This window comes from Rhinoraja longicauda, chromosome 7, assembly GCF_053455715.1.
Source record: "Rhinoraja longicauda isolate Sanriku21f chromosome 7, sRhiLon1.1, whole genome shotgun sequence".
Taxonomy (NCBI): Eukaryota; Metazoa; Chordata; class Chondrichthyes; order Rajiformes; family Arhynchobatidae; genus Rhinoraja; species Rhinoraja longicauda.
In genome coordinates this window covers 62,641,520-62,662,212 of record NC_135959.1, presented here as the reverse complement: position 1 = coordinate 62,662,212, position 20,693 = coordinate 62,641,520, and the positions used below count along the sequence as shown (strand labels likewise).

At 42.0% G+C, this 20,693-nt stretch overlaps 1 protein-coding gene across 2 annotated transcripts in view; it reads left to right on the top strand.

Annotated features, from left to right (window-relative positions):
• Window positions 1-12,250, top strand: part of cwc15 (CWC15 spliceosome associated protein) — a 50,643-nt gene extending 38,393 nt beyond the window's left edge. For both annotated transcript variants that reach the window (XM_078403143.1, XM_078403144.1), the window contains exons 6-7: window positions 9,816-9,922; window positions 10,802-12,250. In XM_078403143.1, the coding sequence (XP_078259269.1) occupies window positions 9,816-9,922; window positions 10,802-10,931 (237 nt within the window). In that variant the 3' untranslated portion in view covers window positions 10,932-12,250. The remainder of the gene's footprint in view (window positions 1-9,815; window positions 9,923-10,801) is intronic.
• Window positions 12,251-20,693: the final 8,443 nt, after the last annotated feature.

Sequence of the window (20,693 nt, the reverse complement as noted above, 5' to 3'; positions counted from 1 at the left end):
ATGTTAAAAGTGTTCAATTCTCATATGCACTAGGAACATAACAATTAAATGTTTACTTGCTGCAGCTTTACAGGCACATTAATGCAACAACACAACAAATTAATAGACAATAAATGATCAGTATGACTCAGCCCAATCCATCACAGACACAATCCTTCCCTCTGTTGAAAGCGCTGCCTCACGAAGATGTCAATTATCATCAAGGATCCTTAATATCTGTGCCATGCCCTACTCTCGCTGCTACCATTTTGACACACAGCCATTACAGTCACTGTTCGTCTGACTTTGTTGCCTTACCATTTCATAATTTACTTGTTCAACGTGTGTGTTCCAAATGTTCTAATTCATAATTGCTCAATAGGAATTACGGAATTTATTTCAGATTTGCAATATTCAATCATTTTTCTGTGGGTTTTGAAAATGATACACCAAGTAATTTAGGAATTACAGTTCTTCCCTTTCTTTATGTTTCAAGCTGTATGGAGATGGTTTGTTGTACATATCAGAAATTTGGATTTGATCTTTCTTTTTAATAGTGCATGCGTCTTCCCTAATCAGCAATGAATCCTTCTCCAATATATTTTAATTTTGATAGTAGGATTGGTGGGAACAATTAAGGGTTTTATGGACAAAAAAACATTACTTGGCTGGTGGGGAGAACATAAATGCTTTTATGTACATATAATTTAAGAATGATCATTTTTACATTCGTATTTCTGAGAAAGTATATGTCAGCTTGAAAACCTGATTAAGAAATCTCGCAGTATAACGAGATTTGAAATGTTTGTAATTCGGACTACGTGATTGATTTCAGTTCTTAGTAAATGGTTGATTTCAGGACTTGCAGCCCATAAAAAAGATAAACTGGATTTCTCCAGAGATGGTATTTCCTGTCTTTATCAACAAGAAACAGACAATTTGACATGCATTTCCTTGCTGTGAATATGTAGACTGCATTTAGAAATTGCATCAGGAATGTCTTAGAAATCTTAAATCTAGCCCAACATAATTTTATAATATTTAATGCATAGAGTCCCCTGATTTTGAACAGCTGTTTCCTATTGCTGACATGTTTTGGGTATGGATTAAACCAAGTTACTTTGCGCTTAAAGTAATATTTATCTTGGAAAATTTGGAGTTGTTTTCAGGTATCGTATTTCCACCACATTTTTTAACATATTATTTCTGCTTCAATGACTGTTTTTTTTGTTTCCAACCACTTCACAGCCCTTCATGTGAAAAATGTCCTGGCTGAATTACACTTTTCTACAAGTCACTTATTGGTTTAACTTCTTAACTGTCTTGGGGTGGGGGTGGGGGTGGGGGATTGCTGAATGGGTTTCTTCCAGATTACACAAGGCTTCTAAAATTGGTTAGAACTTGTAGAAGCAGGGAATCAAATGATTCAGGCAAATCTGATAAGTTGGTAGAGTGACCAGTGCAATCCGGCAAGGACCAGATACATTGTTTGATCAGTACTGACAATGTGCATTTATATTATGCTTTTTAATGTAGACAAATTCCTGGGACCCTCGGGACAACTGCTTGAAAAAAAGATGTTGGCCCAAAGAGAAAGATAATGAAGGATATCTAAAACCTTGGTATCACAAAATGCTGGAGTAACTCAGCAGGTCAGGCAGCATCTAGGAGAGAAGGAATGGGTGACGTTTCGGTTCGAGACCCTTCTTCAGAAATGCTTTCTGGGGTCAAGAGATGAGTTATTTTCTGCAGGATACCAAATTCCTGACTTCCTCTTATAGCCACAGTATTTGTGCATCTGGTCCAGTTCACTTTCTAGTTGGTTGATGGAGATGCTGGAGGGACTTGGCAGTGGTGGTGCCATAGACACTCACAGGCTGCAGGTTAAACCTTGCCATTGGGCAATGCTTGCAACATTTTTGGCACAAATTTTACATGCCAGTTTTCAGCCCATACCTTACTGCTATCTAGGCTCTCTGCTCTGCATTTGTTCAGGAAATGGAGATTCAATTGTACTCCTGATTGGCTTATTTGCTTATTGGCTTAGATTGGTTTATTTGCTGGAGCTTTGCAGATGGAATTCAAAGTTGTGCACTGAATGAATGTCCCCACTTTTGACCTGAGAATGGTGGGTGATCATTGATGAAGCAGATCGAGATGGTTTGGCAGAAGAAAAATTCCACCTGTCAGTTTTTTTGATTATTCAACATCATCCACAAGTAGATGCAGTAGAGCTGTAGATTTGCAACCTAATTCAATGGTTGTAAAATTGCTTAGCTCTGTCTTTTGCTTGCTCGTTTGCTGTATAGTTTGCATGGAATCTTGTGTTGAAGGGTTGGTACCACAATTTCGACCAACCTAGAAATGAAGGTACATGTCGCTTTATCTATGCAGACAACCTTGGTGTAGCTGCCCAAGACAGTGCTGTTGAAGAACGACTCTCAAAAGCCCTTAACAAACTAACACCTTACTACGAGGAGAACCACCACCATGCAAATCCATCAAGGACACAGGTGTATAATTCCATCTGCGCAACTGAGAAGCCAAACGCCGACTGAACGTCACCTGGTCTGGTACCCCTCTTGAAAACTGCGACCACCCAGTATATCTAGGAGTCACCTTAGATCGTTATCTCTCCATCAAGACCCATGTTGAGAAGACAAAAGCTAAAGTCTGTGCAAGAAATAACATTGTCAGCAAACTTACTGGAACAAGATGGGGCTCAATTCCTGACACTCTACCATCAACTGCCTTGGCGCTTTGCTACTCAACAACAGAGTATGCATGCCCAGTCTGGGAAAGATCAGCCCATGCTGAGAAGATCGATCCAGCCATCAATACAACCTGCCACCTTATCACTGGATGTCTTAGACCAACATCAACTGACAGCCTATACATACTATCTGGTATAGCGCCAGCAGAGACTCGTCGGAGTGCAGCAAGTGGTAGAGAACGCCATCGCCAGACCACAGATGTACGACATCCCTTATTCGGCCATGAACCCGCAAAGAGTCGGCTAAAGTCCAGGAAAAGCTTCTTCAACGAAGTTGAACCAAATGCTGAAGCTGAAGGTACTAGAGTTGCATTATAGGAAGAGACACTTACCAATCTCCCATCAACGACATCCATGTCCGTAAGTGCCAAAGAAGAACCTCCTCCTGGGGCCAAATCAAGCTAGGTTGAATGGAAATGCCTCAACAGACTGAGAGCTGGTACTGGTAATTGTAAAGCGACTCTCAAAAAGTGGGGTTATATAGACACTGAAGACGTCATCTGCATATGTGGCACTGAACCACAAACTATGGAGCACCTACTGAGATGTCCTCTATTGGAGCACGAATGCAAAGCTGAGGCCCTCGCAGAGAACAATGATATTGCTAAGAGATGTGTTCAGTTTTGGCCGAAGCACAATATCTAGCATGTGTGGACACAATAAGAAGAAGAACCACAATTTCAAGTATGACTGGTACTGTTCCTGGGATATGTCAGCCCATTAGGCTATAATTTAGGATGGAGAGCATTTCTGTGGATGCTGATTGTCTAAAGTACTTCATTGATAGACACAAAGAGCTAGAGTAACTCAGCAGAGCAGACAACATCGCTGGAGGACATTTTGGGTCAAGTCCCTTCTTCTGAAGGGTGCCGACCTGAAACATCGCTTATCTATGTCCTCCAGAGATGCTGCCTGATATTCTGATTTATGCCAGCACTTTATGTCCCTTTTTAATGTCTTTTTTTTATAAATCAGCATCTGCAGTTCTTTGTGATCACGGTAATCCATTGATGTTTTGATCTGAATTATTTTTTTTGCCACAAGCGTTTGTATCTGCTAAGACCATGTATGTGGTCACTGCTAGCAATATTCTTCATGGACAGCTGCATGTGGAATGGATAGAATAGTGAATATGAGATCATGTAAATGTATTTATTTTGTTGGTTCTCTTGCTACCTGTGGAAATCCAGTCTGGTATCTCCGTCTTTCAGGACATGGCTAACTTGGGTTAATGCTGATGCTACAAAAAACCTTTTACACACGTTGTCGTTGCCAACCAAGTGCATTCTGTTCCCTTGGTCTGTCTGTCTTGTTGTCCAAGTGTTGTTCAATATGGAGGAGCATTAATACATCAGTTGAATGATGGTGAGTGGTAGTAATCAGAAACAGTTTTTCAAGCCCATTTGTGATCTGATGCCGTGAGATTACTTGGGGTCTGAAGTCAACATTGACAATTGCCATGTCTTTTCGTTCAGTTGAGTATTTGCAGTATTGGAGAGGCTAGATGCGGGAAGATTGTTCCCGATGTTGGGGAAGTCCAGAACCAGGGGTCACAGCTTAAGGATAAGGGGGAAGTCTTTTAGGACCGAGATGAGAAAACATTTCTTTACACAGAGAGTGGTGAGTGTGGAATTCTCTACCACAGAAGGTAGTTGAGGCCAGTTCATTGGCTATATTTAAGAGGGAGTTAGATGTGGCCCTTATGGCTAGAGGGATCAGGGGGTATGGAGAGAAGGCAGGTACAGGTTACTGAGCTGGATGATCAGCCATGATCATATTGAATGGCGGTGCAGGCTCGAAGGGCCGAATGGCCTACCCCTGCACCTATTTTCTATGTTTCTATATATGACTATGCTGTTGTTCAGGTACATCAGACCAGTTGATGGGAAAGGGCGTATAGAAACATAGAAAATAGGTGCAGGAGTAGGTCATTCGGCCCTTCGAGTCTGCACCGCCATTCAATATGATCATGGCTGATCATCCCACTCGGTATCCCGTACCTGCCTTCTCTCCATACCCCCTGATCCCTTTAGCCACAAGGGCCACATCTAACTCCCTCTTAAATATCCAGTGAATGTGATGGAAAAGATGATCCCAGGTATGATCGTAGGGGTAGGAATCCATCAGGCTGCTGCTTAACCAGACCGTGAAACGGCACTCCCCATTTGGACCGCAGTCTCAGATATTTTTGAGAGCGTTTGCAAGGTTGACTGGGCTATGGGTGACATTCCCATCTGATTTTGGTGCTTGGGCTAATGTTAGATGGCACTTTATTATAATGTAGATAAATGTGAAGTTATCCACTTTGGTGGCAAGAACAGGAAGGCAGATTATTATCCGAATGGTGTCAGATTAGGAAAAGGGTAGGTTCATTGAGACCTGGGTGTCCTTGTACATCAGTCACTGAAAGTAAGCATGCAGGTACAGCAGGCAGTGAAGAAACCTAAAGGCATGTTGGTCTTCATTGCGAGGATTTACATTTGCAATACAATACAATACAATATATCTTTATTGTCATTGTACAGGGGTACAACGAGATTGGGAATGCACCTCCCATACGATGCAATAATTTAATTAACTAGTCAGTATTAATTTAAACAACCCAATGAAACAAATTGTAACAGTTTTAAAACAGAATAAAGTGCAAGTAGATCTGTGCCGGATCACTGTGCGATGTGACCATCCGGCTCAGCAGGACCGGTTCATAGCAGCTATGGCCCTGGGGATGAAGCTGTTCCTGAGTCTGGAGGTGCGGGCGTAGAAGGCCTTGTATCGTCTGCCCGATGGTAGAAGTTCGAACAGACTGCTGCAGGGGTGTGAAGAGTCTTTGTGGATGCTGGTGGCTTTTCTGAGGCATCGTGTGTTGTAGATGCCCTCCAAGGCTGGTAGCTGTGTTCCGATGGTCCTCTGAACTCTATGGACTTTATGGACTGAAGAGCTTTCCTCTCTGCCTCATAGAAACATAGAAACATAGAAAATAGGTGCAGGAGTAGGCCATTCGGCCCTTCGAGCCTGCACCGCCATTCAATATGATCATGGCTGATCATTCAGCTCAGTAGCCTGTACCTGCCTTCTCTCCATACCCCCTGATCCCTTTAGCAAAAAGGGCCACATCTAACTCCCTCTTAAATATAGCCAATGAACTGGCCTCAACTACCTTCTGTGGCAGAGAATTCCACAGACTCACCACTCTCTGTGTGAAGAAATGTTTTCTCATCTCGGTCCTAAAAGACTTCCCCCTTATCCTTAAGCTGTGACCCCTGGTTCTGGACTCCCCCAACATCGGGAACAATCTTCCCGCATCTAGCCTCTCCAACCCCTTAAGAATTTTATATGTTTCTATAAGATCCCCCCTCAGTCTTCTAAATTCCAGCGAGTACAAGCCCAGTCTATGTAGTCTCTCCTCATATGTAAGTCCCGCCATCCCAGGGATCAATCTGGTGAACCTTCTCTGTACTCCCTCTAAGGCAAGAACGTCTTTCCTCAGGTTAGGAGACCAAAACTGCACACAATACTCCAGGTGCGGTCTCACCAAGGCCCTGTACAACTGCAGCAGAACCTCCCTGCTCCTAAACTCAAATCCTCTTGCTATGAATGCCAACATACCATTCGCTTTCTTCACTGCCTGCTGCACCTGCATGCTTGCTTTCAATGACTGGTGCACCATGACACCCAGGTCACGTTGCATCTCCCCTTCTCCCAATCGGTCACCATTCAGGTAATACTCTGCTTTCCTGTTCTTGCCGCCAAAGTGGATAACCTCACATTTATCCACATTATATTGCATCTGCCATGCATTTGCCCACTCGCCTAATCTATCCCAGTCACTCTGCAGCCTCCTAGCATCCTCCTCGCAGCTAACACTGCCACCCAGCTTCGTGTCATCCGCAAACTTAGAGATGTTGCATTCAATTCCCTCGTCCAAATCATTAATATACACTGTAAATAACTGGGGTCCCAGCACTGAGCCTTGCGGTACCCCACTAGTCACTGCCTGCCATTCCGAAAAGGACCCGTTTATTCCTACTCTTTGCTTCCTGTCCGCCAACCAATTTTCTATCCACCTCAACACTGAACCCTCAATACCGTGTGCTTTAAGTTTGTACACCAATCTCCTATGTGGGACCTTGTCGAAGGCCTTCTGAAAGTCCAGATATAACACATCGACTGGTTCTCCCTTATCCACTCTACTAGTTACATCCTCGAAAAATTCTATAAGATTCGTCAGACATGATTTGCCTTTGGTAAATCCATGCTGACTTTGTCCGATGATTTCACCACTTTCCGAATGTAATGCTATCACATCTTTAATAACTGACTCTAGCATTTTCCCCACTACCGATGTTAGGCTAACTGGTCTATAATTCCCCGTTTTCTCTCTCCCTCCCTTTTTAAAAAGTGGGATTACATTAGCTTAAAAAGTGGGATTACATTAGCTTAAAAAGTGGGATTACATTTTAGGTGCAGCTGAGGTACCACACAGGGATGCCATGTGTTAGGATGCTCTCTATGGTGCAGCGGTAGAATGTCATCAGCAGCTGTTGGGGTAGACCAGACTTCTTCAGTGTTCTTAGGTAGAACAGTCGATGCTGTGCCTTCTTGACCAGCGCAGCTGTGTTATTGGACCATGTTAGGTCCTCCGAAATGTGAGTGCCCAGAAACTTGAAGCTGGACACTCTGAGGGGGTATGGGGAGAAGGCAGGAACGGGGTACTGATTGAGAGTGATCAGCCATGATCGCATTGAATGGCGGTGCTGGCTCGAAGGGCTGAATGGCCTACTCCTGCACCTATTGTCTATTGTCCACACTGTCCCCATTGATAAAAATCGAGCATAAAGATCGATCGTTGATAGGAGCAAGGAGGTCCTACGGCAGTTGTACAGGGCCCTGGTGAGACCACACCTGGAGTATTGTGTGCAGTTTTGGTCTACTAATTTGAGGAAGGACATTCTTGCTATTGAGGGAGTGCAGTGTAGGTTCATCGGGTTAATTCCTGGGATGACTGGACTGACATGAGGAAAGAATGGGTCGACTGGGCTTGTATTCACTGGAATTTAGAAGGATGATAGGGGATCTTATAGAAACATATAAAATTATTAAGGGATCGGATAGGCTAGATGCAGGAAAAATGTTCCCCATGTTGAGGGAGTCCAGAACCGGAGGTAACAGTTTAAGAATAAGGGGTAGGCCATTTTGGACTGAGATGAGGAAGAAAAAAAAATTCTCCCAGAGAGTTGTGAATATGTGGAATTCTCTGCCACAAAAGACAGTGGAGGCCAATTCACTGGATGTTTTCAAGAGAGTTAGATTTAGCTCTTAGGGCTAACGGAATCAAGGGATGTGGGGAAAAACGAGGAACGGGGTACTGATTTTGGATGATCAGCCATGATCATATTGAATGGCGGTGCTGGTTCGGGCCAAATGGCCTACACCTATTTTCTATGTTTCTATTCTGTGTCTATTTTAAAATAGTTGTAATAACACAACTGAGTGACTTACAAAGCAGATACTGAGAGCATTTAAGAGATAACCACATTGGTGTGTCCAGAAATACATATTGGACTCGGAAGGAAGGAAGATTTTTTTCTGTAAAAGACATCAGTGAATAAGATGGTTTTTGTGTTCACATAATCCAATAGGTGCAAGGTCACTATTATTATGACGGGTTATTAATTTTACTAATTCTGGATTGGTAAATGAATTAAATTTCACAGGTGGGATTTGAATTTGGATCTCTGATCTATAAAATTGTTCACTTCTATCTTATTCTCAATCTTTGCCCAGCTGCTGCCAAAACCCAGGGAGTAGTAACGGTTGAAGAGTTTCAGTTACACAAAGTACTAAAAGCTAACAGATGGGATCTTTTTGCAATAATTTAACAACAACTTTTGTGGAAGGCATGAATTGTCTCAATTTAGAATTGCAGACTGAATTGCAAACTGCTTTGAGAAATATTTGTTACTTCTGCAGAACTCAAACTGAATTAAATTATTGTCCTCATTACTGGTCAGTATAAACTGATTTCTAAAATGTTTTGTTTATGTCGGGTTAAACCAGATCAACAAAAAAGCTTATTTTTAAGAAAATGGCATGAATGTCCAAATGTATTTCGTACACATGGAGCATAACTTCCTCCACTTGGTATTTCACTCAGTTTGAGATGAGGGGGATAATTCCATTAGTCATTCTGATTTCTTGTACCTGTCTGCTGGCTTTTAGTACTTTGTGTAACTGGAACTTCTCCGCAGTTACTACTCGTGGGTTTCAGCAGCAGCTGGCTAAGATTGAGAATGAGATAGAAGGGAGTAATTTTATAGTGATGAGAATAGGCTGACGTGTGAAATAAAATCCCATATGTTGCATATAGTGCTTCAGGTGAAGTTAAAGTGGATGGAAATGCTAGCAAGAATATAGGCATAGTTGCAGAGGACTAAAGATAGCTTTGGTTTTCACTGTGTTTAATGTTCTCATAACTACATTTCATTGTTAGCCAAAAGGTTTAAGATTGTACAGAATTTTTAATTACCCAGTAATTAAAATAACTTCCTTAGATGTTAATCTGTGATTCTCTTTAAGCCGCATTTCTTGAAATATATTGATTGGTGTTCTAATTTTTAAATTAAATATTTGAAACTTGTATTGCATCAATTTCATTTCTGTCTTTGTAGTTTAACAAACAAAACATAGGGGAGAAAAATAGCCTGTGCACGTGATTTCATGTAGATCAAAGGGAGGAACAAATATATTTAATTGTCATAAATAATTAAAATTCTTGCAGCTCTTTTGTTTTGATTTTGAATGTTGCTAAAGAAATGAGACTTGTATCACCAAAGGATGTAAGCATAAATCTGGACTATAGTGAGCTAGTACACGGAGCATTATAGAACACTTCAATAATGCCTTTAGGAATTTGAAAGGCCATATCATAATTCAACTTGCAAGATTTTTGTTTCTGATTTTTTGTTTTGTTTTTTAAATGATCCTCAAGAATTCCTCATATCTATGAGAAAATAAGTTTATTCAGAGATATCTTGATACATAACTGAATTTCTGACTTCCACAGGAGCGTGAACAGAAAGCTGAAGAAGAACGGATTCGAATGGAAAATATTCTAAGTGGCAATCCTCTACTAAATCTTATCGGACAGTCAAACTTCAAAGTGAGGAGGAGGTAATGAGAGAACTTTTAGATTATTATAAATAGAAGAATACTAGCTTTATTTAATACAGTATTTGTAATATCTGTTGCCCTAATTGGTTTCTAGTGCAGTAATACAGTAGCTACATTTTGGAATAGTAATTTGGCTGACTTGTTTCCTTTCCCTGTTGTCGCAAAATGCAGTAGAAGTACCAAAGTAGTGTTAATCCTTGTTGTGGATAATTTCCAGTGTGTGAAACTTTTGCATATAATTAAAACCTTATGGAATATCTAAACATAGTATAAAATGCCTTGAAGGTAAAGTAGTTTTCATTGATGTAAATCTGCCAAAATATTAGTGAAACTATTCTCAATTTCCTACAATGCCCAATATTTCCCATTTCTACAATTTGAAGAGATTCCCTTTTGCACTTTTTTTTAGCAGAAGGTGTAACAGAGGTGGTGGAGAAAGATGCCATACCAATATTTGCAACAGAGTAAAGAAATCTCTTAAAGTCAGGCCAGCATTTTCCCCTCAGAAAAGCCACAGCTGTTAAATTGTTCATTCATCATGTGTCTTTTTGAAGGCAAAGGATTTTATTGCAGATTAATAAGGGTCTGCAATTTTACTGTGAAATTAATCTCTGTGCAGTCATATGGAAAAATGTTTATTCCAGGTGCAATTTGGGATCCCTCGATAACGTTGGGAATCCTTATTTGAATTCAAGCTATGTTTCCAGCTATGTCAAAAATGATTTAGCTGTCTGCATGATTTTGTGAGAGATGCGGGTGGATTGAAATCTGCTTGTATCATTCCATAAATGTTACATGTCTGACAGATGACCAAAATAAAGGCAACGTGTTTTTATGACTAGAATATCAGTCATATTGTTTATTATGTGTCTCTTTTAGGTGGGATGACGATGTTGTGTTCAAGAACTGTGCTAAAGGAATAGATGAAGCAAAGAGGGATAAAAGATTTGTGAATGATACACTTCGCTCAGAATTCCACAAGAAATTCATGGAAAAGTACATTAAATAATTACTGTTCATTTCCTGTGAGGAACAACCCTTCCCACCAAAGAGGGAAAACTCATTTACTCCTTCTTTCCTATTTGCCTCCTCGGAATTTACGCCAGCTATGCTCAAGAACAGGAGCTTTTACTTAGGATTCCTAAACTGCCGATTAGCTGGCAGGCAGAAACAGTCCAGAAAATGACGATGCATTCCTTTATGAAGCATCAATTTCACCTCTGGATCTTCTTTCATCGCAAATAAGAACTTGGTGATGTGGGAGGATGGAAGTTTAATTTGGATGTGTCCTATTCCTGTTGTGACATGTTGCATCAGTTTGGTTTGCTACGTAAATGTATTTCCACAATCTAAAAATAAATTAATTTTTTTAAATCAATGTAGTTACCATAAAAACATATATAGTATTTTGTTTCTTGCTATTTCCAGGGACATTTGTTTTGAAACATTAAATGATATGTAATTATAGGATGTGATCTATAATAGTTTGTGGTGTATTTAGGATGCAAATCAGTTTCAACCAAATAAGTAGAAAATTTTGTTACTACTTGTCTATCTCAATTTTAACAATAAATGTCGTTAAAATATTTAAATTAGATGCACTGTCAGTATGAAAAAAGTGTTGACATTTTAGATATATTCTTTGAAGACTGTAAAAATATTAACATTAACAAGAGGTTGGGTATATGAAGAGTTAGCATAGATTTATTAACGGTAAATACTTGATTAAGTCTTTGAGTCAACATGAAGGTTGAGTAAGATAATGCTGCACCAGTAACTTGTTAGGATCCAAACCTGCAGCATATGGATGATTAAACAGAAAGAAACAAGACAGATTGAAAGTACTCTTCAATGACCTCAGACTTGTTTTCAAATTTCCTTTTTTCACAACAGGAAACATTCAATATTCATCATCGACATCTGTCCTGTAATGTTTTATATAGATGTTTTATTTTGGGGGCTGAACCTCAAGTATGCCACCAGTCACTGCCAACTCTTATTTATTGAGAATCAACTTCTGTCACTTTTTTTTCACTTTTAGCAAAGTCCTCTTCTATGATTTCCAAAAATATTGACTACATGTTTTTTTTTTAGGTTTGTCTGCAAATTAAGGCACTTCTACCCACAAGTTTATTCAAATTGTTGATACACACAGTAAATTGATAATCCCAGAGCAGACCCATATGGAACACCACTCTCCACTCAAACATGGTACTAACTCTTCCTATTCTTTCTTCTAAGTTGAACTTTGCCTAAATTTGTTACTGTCTATCTCATTATTTAAAAACTTTTAAACTTGAATCAACGTTATAAGCCTGTTAATACAAAAGTTTTCTGGACCTTGATTTGACCCATTTCTGAACCTTTTGTGTTTTTATATTATGACTCTGAAAAGGAAGGCAGATCAACATACAATATTTTAAATGCCATCTAACCATGTTTTGTTATGAATGTTGAGAATACTTCTGTCCCTCAATTTGGCAATTGACTTTACTTTGGATACATCCTAGATCTCTGTTTTGCCGTCACTCTCAGAGGGAGTGCCATTTCTTTCACTCCGCATGTTGGATATATGCCTTATCAGATCCTAGAACATGGTGCTACAATACCATACATTTATAACATCCAATCTCTTGACCAATTGCAGTTTTAGTCCATGATTTCCTCTTTATTTGAGTCAGACATCAAATACAGCCTGGTGTGCAACTTATCCCTGGGATTATCCCCTCCAAATTTATCTGGAGACCATAATATGGTTGAGTTCTTCATTAGGATGGAGAGTGACTTAGTTAATTCAGAAACAACGGTTCTGAACTTAAAGAAAGGTAACTTTAAGGGCATGAGACGTGAATTGGCCAAGATAGACTGGCAATTGATTCTTAAAGGGTTGACGGTGCATATGCAATGGAAGGCATTTAAAGAACGCATGGATGAACTACAACAATTGTTCATCCCAGTTTGGCAAAAGAATAAATCAGGGAAGGTAGTGCATCCGTGGCTAACAAGGGAGATTAGGGATAGTATCAAAACAAAAGATGAAGCGTACAAATTAGCAAGAAAAAGCAGCATACCAGAGGACTGGGAGAAATTCAGAGTCCAGCAGAGGAGGACAAAGGGCTTAATTAGGAAAGGGAAAATAGATTATGAAAGAAAACTGGCAGGGAACATAAAAACTGACTGCAAAAGCTTTTATAGATATGTGAAGAGAAAAAGATTAGTTAAAACAAATGTAGGTCCCTTGCAGTCAGAAACAGGTGAATTGATCATGTGGAACAAGGACATGGCAGACCAATTGAATAACTACTTTGGTTCTGTCTTCACTAAGGAAGACATAAGTAATCTGCCAGAAATAGCAGGGGACCGGGGGTCAAATGAGATGGAGGAACTGAGTGAAATCCAGGTTAGTCGGGAAGTGGTGTTAGGTAAATTGAATGGATTAATGGATTAAAGGCCGAGAGAAAACGGGGAATTATAGACCAGTTAGCCTAACATCGGTAGTGGGGAAAATGCTAGAGTCAGTTATTAAAGATGGGATAGCAGCACATTTGGAAAATGGTGAAATCATTGGACAAAGTCAGCATGGATTTATGAAAGGTAAATCATGTCTGACGAATCTTATAGAATGTTTCGAGGATGTAACTAGTAGAGTGGATAAGGGAGAACCAGTGGATGTGTTATATCTGGACTTCCAGAAGGCTTTCGACAAGGTCCCACATAAGAGATTAGTATGCAAACTTAAAGCACACGGTATTGTGGGTTCAGTATTGATGTGGATAGAGAACTGGCTGGCAGACAGGAAGCAAAGAGTAGGAATAAACAGGTCCTTTTCAGAATGGCAGGCAGTGACTAGTGGGGTACCGCAAGGCTCAGTGCTGGGACCCCAGTTATTTACAATATATATTAATGATTTGGACGAGGGAATTGAATGCAACATCTCCAAGTTTGCGGATGACACGAAGCTGGGGGGCAGTGTTAGCTGTGAGGAGGATGCTAGGAGGCTGCAACGTGACTTTGATAGGTTAGGCGAGTGGGCAAAGGCATGGCAGATGCAGTATAATGTGGATAAATGTGAGGTTATCCACTTTGGTGGCAAGAACAGGAAAGCAGACTATTATCTGAATGGTGGCCGATTAGGAGAAGGGGAGATGCAACGAGACCTGGGTGTCGTGGTACACCAGTCATTGAAAGTAGGCATGCAGGTGCAGCAGGCAGTGAAGAAAGCGAATGGTATGTTGGCATTCATAGCGAGGGGATTTGAGTATAGGAGCAGGGAGGTTCTGCTGCAGTTGTACAGGGCATTGGTGAGACCACACCTGGAGTATTGCATACAGTTTTGGTCTCCTAATCTGAGGAAAGACATTCTTGCCATAGAGGGAGTACAGAGAAGGTTCACCAGATTGATTCCTGGGATGGCAGGACTTTCATATGAAGAAAGACTGGATAGACTCGGCTTGTACTCGCTGGAATTTAGAAGATTGAGGGGGGATCATATAGAAACTTACAAAATTCTTAAGGGGTTGGACAGGCTAGATGCAGGAAGATTGTTCCCGATGTTGGGGAAGTCCAGAACAAAGGGTCACAGTTTAAGGATAAGGGGGAATTATTTTAGGACCGAGATGAGAAAGTTTTTTTTCCACACAGTGGTGAATCTGTGGAATTCTCTGCCACAGAAGGTAGTTGAGGCCAGTTCATTGGCTATATTTAAGAGGGTGTTAGATGTGGCCCTTGTGGCTAAAGGGATCAGGGGGTATGGAGAGATGGCAGGTACAGGATACTGAGTTGGATGATCAGCCATGATCATATTGAATGGCGGTGCAGGCTCGAAGGGCCGAATGGCCTCCTCCTGCACCTATTTTCTATGTTTCTATCTTCAGACTCAGAGAACTGGGTCATGTTTCATCAATTGGTTCCTCAACTTCCTCATCTGTACGAATTAGCAACAACACTTCCTCTTTGATAACCATCAACACAGGAGTACCCCAAGACTGTGTTTCTTGCTCTACTCTTTCTATACTCATGACCGTGTAACCAGACAGAGTTCCACCGCCATTTTAAAATTATCGAATATTAGGTAACAATGAGTCAGGGTACAGGAGAGAAATTGCATGGAGTCAAAACAATTTTGCTCAATATTAGCAAGATGAAGGGCCACATTTTTTACTTGAGAGGAAAGCTAGGATTCACAAACCTGCCTTCATTGACAGCAGTGGAGAGGTGACAGCTTTGGGTTCCTGAGCATGCAGGTCTTGGAAGGTTGATCCTGACCCTGCATAATAATGTAATCACAAAAAAGCTCATCAATGCCTTTATTCAGAGGATCAGGTAGATTTGTTATGTTGCTGAAAGCTCAAACATTTACAGATGTACAATTGAGAGCATCTGACAGCTTCCATGAAGGCCTGGTCTGGCAATTCGATCACTAGAGAATGACGAGAGACGAAAGAGAGGGGAAGATATTACTTGGTCCGTCAGTTACTATCTTATTAAAGAGATCTCCAGGAAATGGTGTCTGAGAAAGGTGGTCAATATCATCGAAGACCCATATCACCCTGGCCCCATTTTGCTGCTGCCATTGGCAAGAAAGTACAGGAGCCTGAAAACGGACCAGTTTCAAGAACAGGTTTTCCGAGCAACCACCAGGCTCTTGAACACTACTCAACACTAACCTACAGATTTTGGTTTTGCACTATTGTGGTTGCCCAATATTACAATTATTAATTTACTGTATTATTGAGTGAGAATTCAATTGTTCCTTTGCTAGTACTACTGGAGATTAAACACTCTTGAAACATGATCATGGGCACGATAAGAGGGGAAGCCATCATTTATGAAGATTGTGGAGAAAAACATTTTGTACCTACTTTATCTGCTGCTATTTTACATTGACAGGCTCTATTTCTGCTCGTTAAATACAAGGAATGAGAAATACTAACATAATAATCTCAATTGGTTGAAGTATATTGTCACCAGTGAAAAGATTAGGGTCAAGTTTACATAGAAATCATGCTTTTAGTAAAAAGTTTAATTCAAGTACAAAACAACATTATAATATTTAGTGACACGAAAGATTGCAGATGCTGGAATCGAGCAAAAACCTACTGTAAGAACTTAGCGGATTAGGCAACATACGTGGAGGCAAAGAGGTAGTTGACATTTTGAGTCGAGACTCTGCACCAGGATTGAGAGTGTCGAGGGGAGATAGCAAGTATGAAGAGGTGAGATGGGCTGATAGGTGATAACTGGATAGACGCAAAATGCTGGAGTAACGCAGCATCTCTGGAGAGAAGGAATTCGAGACCTTTCTTCAGACAGAGTTGGACGGGTAAACGAGATGTGGAAGGGTACAAAGAGCATGTAAAGTGTGAAAAGAACAGATCACAGATGATGCACAAGGAAATGGACATTTGTTGGCTGTGAGGATGGTGACAGCGAGGTATACAACCAGCAAAATTAATCAGGACAGTGAAACCAGTAGGAGAACTAGGGGAGGGAGAGGGAAGAACAATGAACATAGAAAAATAGGTGCAGGGATAGGCCATTCGGCCCTTCGAGCCAGCCCAATGTAGGACCTGGCGTGGGGGGACCTGGAAGGGGGGGGGGGGAGAGAACAATGGATAACGTCGAGGTGGAGGATGGGAATGGAATACTTTATTGTCACATGTGACGAGGCACGCTGAAATTCTTTGCTTGCATATATTCGCCACATACGGCGCTGACAAAGTTACAAAGTACCCCCCATCCTCTGCTCTGGGTCGTCAAATAGCCATATTTTTTGCAAGGGTATGGGAGTCTAAAATTAGAGGGGATAGGTTTGAGGTGAGAAAGGAACAGTGCAGTGAGCAAGTAGGAGCTCACCTGTCCATATTAGGACAGGAAATGGTTTTGGGTAGACTGATGGGACCGAAGGCTGATAAATCCCCAGGGCCTGATGGTCTGCATCCCAGGGTACTTAAGGAGGTGGCTCTAGAAATAGTGGAAGCATTGGAGATCATTTTTCAATGTTCTATAGATTCAGGATCAGTTCCTGTGGATTGGAGGATAGCAAATGTTATCCCACTTTTTAAGAAAGGAGGGAGAGAGAAAACAGGTAATTATAGACCAGTTAGTCTGACATCAGTGGTGGGGAAGATGCTGGAGTCAATTATAAAAGACGAAATTGCTGAGCATTTGGATAGCAGTAACAGGATCATTCCGAGTCAGCATGGATTTACGAAGGGGAAATCATGCTTGACAAATCTATTGGAATTTTTTGAGGATGTAACTAGAAAAATTGACAGGGGAGAGTCAGTGGATGTGGTGTACCTCGACTTTCAGAAAGCCTTCGACAAGGTCCCACATAGGAGATTAGTGGGCAAAATTAGAGCACGTGGTATTGGGTGTAGGGTACTGACATGGATAGAAAATTGGTTGACAGACAGAAAGCAAAGAGTGGGGATAAATGGGTCCCTTTCGGAATGGCAGGCAGTGACCAGTGGGGTACCGCAAGGTTCGGTGCTGGGACCCCAGCTATTTACGATATACATTAATGACTTAGATGAAGGGATTAAAAGCACCATTAGCAAATTTGCAGATGATACTAAGCTGGGGGGTAGTGTGAATTGTGAGGAAGATGCAATAAGGCTGCAGGGTGACTTGGACAGGTTGTGTGAGTGGGCGGATACATGGCAGATGCAGTTTAATGTAGATAAGTGTGAGGTTATTCACTTTGGAAGTAAGAATAGAAAGGCAGATTATTATCTGAATGGTGTCAAGTTAGGAAGAGGGGATGTTCAACGAGATCTGGGTGTCCTAGTGCATCAGTCACTGAAAGGAAGCATGCAGGTACAGCAGGCAGTGAAGAAAGCCAATGGAATGTTGGCCTTCATAACAAGAGGAGTTGAGTAAAGAGCAAAGAGGTCCTTCTACAGTTGTACCGGGCCCTGGTGAGACCGCACCTGGAGTACTGTGTGCAGTTTTGGTCTCCAAATTTGAGGAAGGATATTCTTGCTATTGAGGGCGTGCAGCGTAGGTTCACTAGGTTAATTCCCGGAATGGCGGGACTATCGTATGTTGAAAGGCTGGAGCAATTAGGCTTGTATACACTGGAATTTAGAAGGATGAGGGGGGACCTTATTGAAACATATAAGATAATTAGGGGATTGGACACATTAGAGGCAGGAAACATGTTCCCAACGTTGGGGGAGTCCAGAACAAGGGGCCACAATTTAAGAATAAGAGGTAGGCCATTTAGAACGGAGATGAGGAAGAACTTTTTCAGTCAGAGAGTGGTGAAGGTGTGGAATTCTCTGCCTCAGAAGGCAGTGGAGGCCAGTTCGTTGGATGCTTTCAAGAGAGAGCTGGATAGAGCTCTTAAGGATAGCGGAGTGAGGAGGTATGGGGAGAAGGCAGGAACGGGGTACTGATTGAGAGTGATCAGCCATGATCGCATTGAATGGCGGTGCTGGCTCGAAGGGCTGAATGGCCTACTCTTGCACCTATTGTCTATTGTCTACCCTCAAGCACTGGATGCTCAGAGGTCGGCTGTGGGAGGCGTCGGTGATAAGCCTTTTCAAAATTATATTTTCCATTTCAGGATTACAGTATGCACTGCATTTCCCGCTGCTAATTTCAAATGAATCAGCCCATCTTGTTTGAACACCCTCCAGACTTGTCTTTTCTGCTTTTTCTTCTCGCACTTACACCCTTGCTGACATTTAGTCTCATCTGCCTTGTGCTTGTTTACAAATCTACCCCTTTGCTCTTTCTCACAATGTGCACCCACACCTTCTTTGATTTCTATTACCTGTTCATCTCAAAATTCTCTGCAATCACAAAAGTTCATTAACTTGAGATGTTACTTTGAAATGTTGCCTGCCCTGCTGAGTCCCAGCATTTTCTGCTTCACCTTTCCTGCATGTGCAGCATTTTATTTTCTGTAGATTGCTTTTCCTTTGGGGGAATATGCATAATGGAGTCAGTATTTTCACACTGACTGTTTACTCCACAAGTTTAGTTTTAGTTTACTTTAGATATACAGCATGGAAACAGGCCTTTCAGCCCACCGAGGCCGCACAGACCAGTGATCACCGGTACTAGTTCTATCCTACGCACTAGGGACAATTTACAGAGGCCACTGAACCTACAAATCTGTATGTCTTTGGAATGTGGCAGGAAACTCAGAGAGAACCCATGCAGTCACAGGGAGACCATACAACCCGCACAGACAGCACTCGTAGTCAGGGTTGAACCCAGGTCTCTGGTGCTGTAAAGGCAGCAACTCTACCACTGCACCATTGTAACACAACCAAAAACTTTAAAAAAATCTTATCCTCACAAATGTTCAGAAAAAACATGACTAATAGCATCCACATTATTGCCTTTCATACTTCAGGTTGTTAGATTGTAATTTTAAAACCTTTAAGATTTGATGTGAATTAAATTGTCACAGACTTTCATTTTAAAATCAGCAGTCCGTTTATTTTTCCATGGACGTACATTATTTTCCTGCATTCCTTTTGTGGATTTGCTGTTGTTGGCAGACATAACAATACCCCTGAGATTACTTTTTTAATGGCTTTGTTCCAGTGATTTGGCCCCGACTGTGGTATCCCTGTGGTAACTGAAGCCTAACAAATTGCCTCTTCCTAGACATATGGTTTTCATTAGTGTGCCCAGCCTTGTCATGGAGTGCCGGGTTGTGGTTTAAATGTTGTTGTTGTTCGTCCTTCGGGTTCGAAGATGACCATGACTTCACTTTCAGTTGGAGGATTGGTGACTGTGGGTCCGGAGGTGACTGGTGAGGCCAATCCGGGCCCGGAAGGCACGCCCACACGTAGGACACGTGGATGGGTGCCGCAGTGGAAGTGGAGGTAGCCCGGGCCTTGCGCGCGGTGCGTTTCCTCTGGGCCTCTGCAGTGCGTCTATCTGCCTTGATGTTATCCAGCAGGGTTCGCACGTTCCACGTGCCGAGGTTGAGCACCTTCAACTTGTTTTTAATTATTATTTCAACCACTGATTGGGATCCCCGCCAGCCGCGGTATGCTGGCCAAGGTGAAGAGAAGCAGGTTATGTTTGAGGCACCTTTTCTAGCCCCTTCCTCCATGGAGGTAAGCAGAGCGAATCCTAAAGAGGGCTGCTCAGCCACCCGGGGGGCTGCCGAACTCCACTGCTGCTTCGGTCCAGTAGAGAGTGACCCTATGCCCTGGGCCGCCTGTGTGCAGGTTCGTGACTACAGCTTCCAGTGTATCCACACCTGCTGCTTCGTCACTCTCCCATCGCCACAGGACATGAGGTTGCACGGTATGGGGTTGAAGTCATGACTTGCGCTTGACTTGGATTTAAGTGAGGGGGAGTTGCACAGATCGTCGGCCTCACTCTCTCGTCCCGGCCTATCGGGTTCCAGCAGCAAGACATAGTCGGGACGGCTGGGGACAGGTCAGGATGCAGTGGATGGTCAGAAGTGTCCTACGTGTCTCACTCTGCCCTGTTTGCGCTCCACGACGCTTTGCTGGGACCGTCTTTCTGCCCGTTGAACCTTCTGGTGGTTTCCTCCGCGCAATCCGCCGAACCCAGGCTTCACATGCTAGGTAGACAAGCCCTAAAGCTGCTGGAACCAAGGAGTTGCCGACTGTACATGTGGCATGCACACAAGACAGTGGAGACATCATGGGGGTGGGGTCGTCCAACTCCCATACAAGTCCCATCTAGGACTTGCCCACTGCCCAGTGTGGTTTAAATAAACAACCTGTGAAAGTATTGTTTTATATATTTTTAAAATCAAATTATGTTGTCT